This window comes from Camelus dromedarius, chromosome X, assembly GCF_036321535.1.
Source record: "Camelus dromedarius isolate mCamDro1 chromosome X, mCamDro1.pat, whole genome shotgun sequence".
NCBI classification, from domain to species: domain Eukaryota; kingdom Metazoa; phylum Chordata; class Mammalia; order Artiodactyla; family Camelidae; genus Camelus; species Camelus dromedarius.
Genome location: NC_087472.1, coordinates 37,651,644 through 37,659,152, shown reverse-complemented (window position 1 = coordinate 37,659,152; position 7,509 = coordinate 37,651,644). Strand labels below are relative to the sequence as shown.

At 43.0% G+C, this 7,509-nt stretch overlaps 1 protein-coding gene across 1 annotated transcript; it reads right to left on the bottom strand.

The window, feature by feature from the left end:
* Positions 1-1,012: 1,012 nt before the first annotated feature.
* On the bottom strand, positions 1,013-3,018 carry TCEAL6 (transcription elongation factor A like 6). Its single transcript, XM_010997133.3, has 3 exons — positions 2,896-3,018; positions 2,264-2,333; positions 1,013-1,900 (listed from the first exon to the last, which is right to left on the bottom strand). The coding sequence occupies exon 3, from the start codon at positions 1,871-1,873 to the stop codon at positions 1,271-1,273; it is 603 nt and encodes a 200-aa protein (XP_010995435.2). The 5' UTR covers positions 1,874-1,900; positions 2,264-2,333; positions 2,896-3,018; the 3' UTR covers positions 1,013-1,270.
* Between the last annotated feature and the right edge of the window lie 4,491 nt (positions 3,019-7,509).

The following is a 7,509-nucleotide window of genomic DNA, read 5'->3' as shown; positions in this document are numbered from 1 at the left end:
ATATAGTATCAGTAATGGATATAGGACCCAGGAGAAGGGGCACAGTGCCCAGCAGACAGGGCACTATCCAGGAGAGAGTGGCACCTATCTCTCAGCTGCTTGGACTTGTTCCTGGGGCACAAGTGAGACCTCCCTCAGTTCTCCTCTAAGTGTCTGCTTCCATCCACATACTTGCTAATGCATGGGAGTAGTATGGGAGCCACTTCTCTCCCAAGTATCTTGGGGGGGGCTGGGTCTAAACCAACTCATATACTCAGTACCTCATTTAATCCAGTTGGTAGTCCCATGAGGCAAGTATTCTCACCATTTTACAGTTAACAACACTGACCCTTGCAGCAGTGTGTCTGTTATAACTGTGAAGTTGATTCCTCTAGCTATGAGTATAGCTATGAGTACCAGAGTCAACATGAGTTTTACCTATTATTGTAGGTTCTGACAAAAGGAATTTTAAGTGTCTTAATTGCTATCATAAACTCACTGAACAGTCCAATCACTTATCACACATTGTTTTCTGGTTTTAGGTTTTCTGTTTATTTATTTGGTTTTAAATGGAGGTACTGGGGATTGAACCCAGGACCTCGTGCATGTTAAGCATGCACTCTACCACTGAACTATACCCTCCCCCCTGGTTTTAGTTATTTTTTAATGACAAACATAATCCATATCATTTAGGAAAAAGTGGAGATGAGTGAGCAATGGAAATAAAAAGAATCACACGTGGTAGGAGCCATAGGACAGTAGAGGACCCAGGAGATGCAGCAGCAGTGCCCACTGACAAGGTTACAATGAGGGGAAGAGATGGGGATGAGCGCACCTGCAGAGGAATGGCATGTAAGTACCTAACCATCAAGCGATTGGCCTCATTTCTGAGAGCAGGCGAGACCTATTTTCTGGCTACCTTGCAGGAAAAACCATTGCCCAATATTTAGTGCACACATTTCCAGAGTTTTCTCTGTGCCAAATGCATGATACAGACATTTATATTTTCACAAAAATGGGCTCATACTGTATATGTGGTTCTGAAAACTGTTTTTCCTTTATTGTTATTTTACAGTGTACCATGAACATCTGTTCCATGCACGTGGCTGAAAATCCCCTACTGAAACACAGAGAGCACTGTAGTTGGGTCAAAAGGCTGCTGGTAACAAGAGTGACACCTAAAGCAAAGTATCAGCTTAAGGTTAAAGCACATAGCCTGGCAAATGCCTGCCAGGGAAAGCAGGGTCAGCAACATTCTCACCGGAGGAGTCAGAATGGAAGGCCAAAGGCATTAAAGATATGGGATATCATGTAAGCCCCTTTGGCCCCTACCTCCGCCTCTCATTCCCCTGACACCCCGTTGCCCCCTTGGGGTGAAGGGATCCTGTACATCTCTTTGCATCCAATGAAAACCACCCATTTTCTGTTTTTTCCTTAGCTCCTCCTGAGCCCGTGACATATCTCCACATTCTCTCATCATCTCCTCACTGCCCAAATGCCTTTCCTGTAAGTCCTCCTGACGGTCCTTGGGGGAATCATCCGTCCCCCTGTCTGTTTTTCTTTTTGCTTTCCGGGGCACATAATCTTCAGCCGGGCGCTTTTCAGCAGCCCGTGCCTCGCTCTCCAGCTTTGCCTGGGATTCAGGCTTGCCCTCACCATATGGTTTTCCCTCGGCTTCAGACTTGCCCTGCTTTTCTTGCTTCCCCTCACCATATGGTGAGCCCTCATCTTCTGGCCATCCCTCATTCTGGAGCTTTCGCACGTGTTCTGACTTCTTCTCCACTTCCAGCTTTTCTTCCTCATCTGACTTCCCTTCATTTTCAGGCTCTACTTCATCTTCTGGCTTTCCCTCGCTTTCCAGCTTTCCTTCATTTTCATTGCAGAGTTTTTCCATGTTGAGATGTCGCCTCTTTTTCCTGCCCTGCGAGGATGGGGTGGGGTGGGGAGAGGAGACAAAGAGGAGACAAGAGAGACTGAGGGCCTGGGGGTGGAATGCAGCTCCGGATAGCACTTGCATCTCGCCCTTGTCAGGGATTCCCTGACCTGGACCGGCCTTCTTAGTGTGCCTTGTGACACACTTTACCACACCGTTCCTCCTGTACGTGAGAGCCAACCACTTCCAGGGCAGGCCCTGCCACCTTCTGTACCAACCTTCAGCGTGGCAGGAAGTGTGTATATTACATGTAGTGGGGGGTGGGCAGTGGGGCCCTCAAATTCTGCCTAAGCTGTGCCCTCCAAACCTGTCCCCTCAACCTGTCCAGTGCCCCATCCCACTTTCACTGACCTGCAGGGACTCTGGATAGGTGCCTCCTTCTTTTCTAGCCTTGCAGAGTGCTGGGAACAGACACGCAGACCTGCAGACAGACAGGAGACAGAGGCAGAGGCTGAGCGCTCAGTGAACTGAGGTCCCTTTCCTGAATCTGGGCCTTCCTCATCCAACGTTCCCTCCCCCACCTCCCTTGACCCCGCACCTCAGTCGCCATATCTTTTCTCAGGCATCAGGCATCTGACCAGGATGCTTTCTAAACTGTTTTGGGTCTCTGTAGCCCCCTCACCTGCAGGCAACCCGCCCCAGTTCCACCCCTTTACACGGAGGTCACTATTTCCTCATAGGCAATGAATGTGAGAGGCGGATTATTTTCAGAATTTTTCTACGTTTCACTGTCGCACTGCGCCCCCAGCCCCCATTTCAGGTTCGAAAATTGAAGGAAAGCCCAGAAGAGTTTCGTCGAGAAGGCGGCGGGATGGGTTGCTGGGTCCTCCCTCCCCACCTGCCCACGCCGCGCCCCGTGCCCCTCCTCACCCATCTCTGGACCCTTCCCTTCTCCCCGGGCCCCGCCCCGCTGCTTCTGGATCCTCCTCTCATCCTCCTCCCGCGCCGCCCGGGCCTCCAGCAGCGCCCACTTTCACACTGACCTGCGAGGCCCGGGCCAGGCCTGCGCCTCCTCGGGCTCGCCTAAGCCCGCTCGCCCCTCGCCCGCCACCCCGGGAGCTCGGGGAGCTGGTTCCACGCGGGCGATGCGAGCGGACGCGGCCGGGACCGGACCGCAGGGCTGGCGGGCGGGCGCGCGCGGGGGCTGCTGCCCACGTCTGCGCCCGGCTGGTCACGTGAGCGCCACGTCACCCGAGCTCTGCTCCCCCCGCTCCGCCCCCTCACCCGCGTCCCCAAGGGATCGAACAGCTGCAGACAGACCTTGGGGGTCAGGGGTTGGAGAGGAGGGAGTTACTGACAGAGCAGGAGGGAGGAGGCTTCCTGATGCAGGTGCTTTACCTGGCACATTTCAGGTCCTTACGCAGCATCCCCCTGAGATGTCCATTATCACCGGTTGTGACAGCTGATCACAGCGGGGTACCCGACTTCGCCAAGAGCGCTCAGCAACCGAGCCCCACAACCCGCTTTCAAGACCAGCTCTGCCTGACTGCAGAGCCCAGGTGGTGATACCCTCCGGGAATTGAGCTACCACCTTGAGTAGTGGTGTTCTGGGCCTCCTGTTTCAGTCCACATGTTCTCTCTCCTTGCGTGATCTCTGTTCATTTCCCTCTAAACACAGATGATTCCCAAATCTACGTATCCAGGTTATTCCCTCCCCTGAGCCTCAGGCCCTTTTTGCCAAGTGTCTATTGGACACCACTTCCTGATCCTCGAGGGACTTCAAAATCCATATACCCCAACTGATTTCACCAACTTCCTTTTCGCTTTCTTTGTTCACTTCTCTCCACACCGGAAACTTGCATGCCAACATTTGACCTGTTCTCATCTAGGGAGAATGTCTGACAGCTAAAAAAGGGACGCATTAAGACATTTAAAAATATGGACTAGAGATGAACAGACTCATCAAAATCCTTGCTTTACAACAGACTCATCATTTAACCCTGCTTGTCCCTCTTTCCTTTTCTTCCATTTCTCCCTTTCCCTTTCCCTTTCCTCTTTCACACTTGTGAAACCACCACCCAACTCCAAAACTAGAAAATTGACATTATAGTTGCTACAGTGTAGTGCCATATATTTGGTTTTGATGATATGACTCTAACGTGTCTTTGTTTGGGTCTCTTCAGGTTTGTCTTGATTGGAGTTAATGAACTTCTTAGATGCACATATTAGTGTCTTCCTTCTAATTTGAGCAATTTTCTTCTATTATTTGTTCAAAAATTATTTCTGCCCCTTTATGTCACTTGTCTCTTTCTGGGATTCCCATCATGAATATGTTATTGTGCTTGATGGTGTCTCATGGATCTCTTAGGTTTTGTTCATTTTTCTTCATTGTTTTCACTTTTTGCTCCTCAGACTGTATAATCTCAATTCATCTGTCTTCAAATTAGCAGATTCTTTCTTCTGCATGCTCAAACATGATATTGAACCCCTTTAGTGAGCTTTTCGTTTCAGTCATTGTACTTTTCAGCTCCCGAATTTCTGTTTGGTTTCTTTTAATAACTTTTATTTCTTTATATTCTATTTCTCTACAGATATCCTATATTTTCTGGGGCATTTCCTTTAGCCTTTTGTCCATGGTTTCCTTTAGCTCTTAGAAAATATTTGACAATTGATCTAAAATTTTTGTCTAGTTAGTCCAATACGTGAACTTTATCAGTCAGTTTCTAATACTTCTTGTTTTAATTTCCTGTGAATGAACCATACTTTCTTGTTTCTTCATATACCTTATGCACAACTTGCATTGAAATCTCAATGTTTTGTATATGAGAAACTGTCAACTCTAGAAATCAGAATCATCTGTTTCCCAAGATCTGTTGTTGCTCTCTGTTGTGGGTTATTGTTTCCTTATTTAGTGACTTTTTAAAATAGTCTTGTATTTTCTGCATTCTTTGTCATATTTGGCCATTGAAGTCTCTGTTTCATTAGCTCAATGATCAACTAGTGTTTGGACAGTTACCTTAAATGCCTACAGCCAAAAAAAGAAAAAAAAAAAACTACTTTCCCAGTCTTTGCAGATGAGCTCTGAGTTTGAGCACTTTTTTAATGCTTTACCTTCTGCTTGTGCAGAGCCTGAAGGCCAGCCCAGGGTGAATGTTTATGGTCGTCTTTGTCCTTTTCTGAGCATGTGTCCAACCTTGAGCATAGACTTCTTGATTCCTCATTATATGAGAGTTTTTTAAAGTGCTTTTTCCTCCATTTACGTCTTTTCCCTAACTCTTCCTTCCTAAGCTTCTCAGTCTGCCTATTGCTTACCCGAAATGTTGTTTCTTGTCCCAGGCTGCTATGGCCAATACCTATGACTTTAAATACTTTTGGCAAGTCACTCAGGAGGGTGTTGTTCCAGCTCCAGTCCTGGTAATGCTATTAGCGCGCTATGATGAAGGGAAAGATTTGTGCTGGTCCTTGAGGGAGCCACCAGACAGACCAATATCCACAACCACAACTCTGTGAGAATAGGATCCAAACTCCTCCTTCTGGCACTAGCAATCTGAACCCAGATAGTGGTCTGTCATCCACAAACTACTACCAATCTGAGGCATGGGAATTGGTACACAGGTAACTTAAAATTTCTTACCACAAAGCAAGAGTTTCTTTCTTCACCAAATTTCCTCCAGTTGTTGTAATATTTTTTTACTAGATTCCAGAATTCCACAAAACTTGATTCTGATAGTTTTTGCCAGTTCATTAGTTGCTTGTGGGGAGGGATAAAGTCCTGGAGTTCCATACCCTGCCATTTTCAGTAATGTTACTTTTCTTTCTATTTTCTATTTGTCAATTTTGGTAGTTTGTGTCTTTATGGAATTTGTCCATTTCCTCTATCTTGTCTTATTTGTTGTCATACAATTGTTCATAGTATTCCCCTATAATCCTTTTCAAACCTGTAGAATTGGGAGTGATGTCTCCTCTTTCATTCCTGATTTTGTTAATTTGAATCCTCATCCTTTTTTCCTTGGCAGTCTACCTACAGTTTTGTCAGGTTTTTTTTTTTTTTCAAGAAAATACTTTTGGTTTTAATAATGTTCTCCATTGTTTTTCTAGTATCTATTTCATTTATTTCCACTCTAAATTTACTATTTCTTTTCTTCTGATTTCTCTGGGTTTAAGCTGCTTTTCTTTTTCTAGTGTTTTAAGGTGGAAATTTAAATGTTTGATTTGAGATCTTCATCATTTTAATAATAAGTATTTAAAGCTATAAAGTTCCCTCTGAGCACTGTTTAACTACATCTCATAAGTTTTGGCATGTTGTGTTTTTGTTTTCATTCATCTTAAAGTATTTTGTAATTTCTCTCATGATTTCTTCTGATTAAATGAAAGTATATTGTTTAATTTCTATGTATTTGTAGATTTTCCATATTTCCTTATGTTGTTGGTTATTAAATTGCATGTCATCAGAGAATATTCTTTGTATGATTTCAATCCTTTAAATTTTATATAGGATTTTATTATGGCCTAGTATATGATCTATCCAGGAGAATATTCCAAGGCTACTTGACAAGAATGTATATTCTGATGTTGCTTGGAGTATTCTGTAGGTGTCTGTTATTCTAGTTGGTTTGTAGTTTTATTCAAGTGTCTTATTTCTTTTGTGGGGGAGGGATGGGGAGTGATTAGGTTTTTTTTTTAATTGAAGTCCTGTGGGTATTGAACCCAGGACCTCATGCATACTAAGTATGCACTCTGTCACTGAACTATATCTTCCCCCACATTATGTCCTATTTCTTTGTTGATATTTTTCCTACTTGTGCCATACAATTTTGAAAGTGTCATTTTGAAGTCCCCAATTATTATCAATTGTCTGTTTTTCCCTTTTACTCTGTCACTTTTTGCTTTATGTATTTTGACTTACATGTTTATATTTTTATATATTCCTGATGAATTGACCACGTTATCACTATAAAACATCTTTCTTGTACTCCAGTAACATTTTTTGTCTTAAAGTCTATTTTGTCTGCTATTAAAATAGCCACTCCTCTTTTTGTTACTCTTTTATCGTATATATTTTCCATCTTTTCACTTTCATTGTATTTATTTCTTTGAATCCAAAATATTTATCTTATAGATAATATATAATTGAATAATGCTTTTTTCCCATTCTGCTAAATTTTGCCCTTTGAATGGAGCATTTAATCAATTTGCATTTAATGTAATAATGGAAATGTAGGATTTATATCTGCTATTTTACTGTTTGTTTTTTTATATGTCTTCTGTCTTTTTTTGTTCCTCTATTTCTCCACTATTGTATTCTTTTGAAAAGATATAAAAACATCTTTGTGCTTTCTGGTTAAGAAATCTTAGTTTACAGTCATTTTCTTTCCATATTCTGAAAATATCCCACTGTCTTCTAATTGCCACGATTTTGATTAGAAGTCAGTTGTATATTAGTATTTTTTTAATCAAATTTGAAAAGTTTTGATTATTATATCTTTGAATGTATTTCCCTGCCACTTTCTCTTTCTCATCTCTTTTTGGGATTCTCATTATGTCTATGTTGGTATGTTTGATTGTGTATCAGGGTTCTCTGTGTTTCTGTAAACTTTTCTTCATTTTTATTTATATTTTGTTCTTCAGACTCAAAAATATCTATTTACCTATCTTCA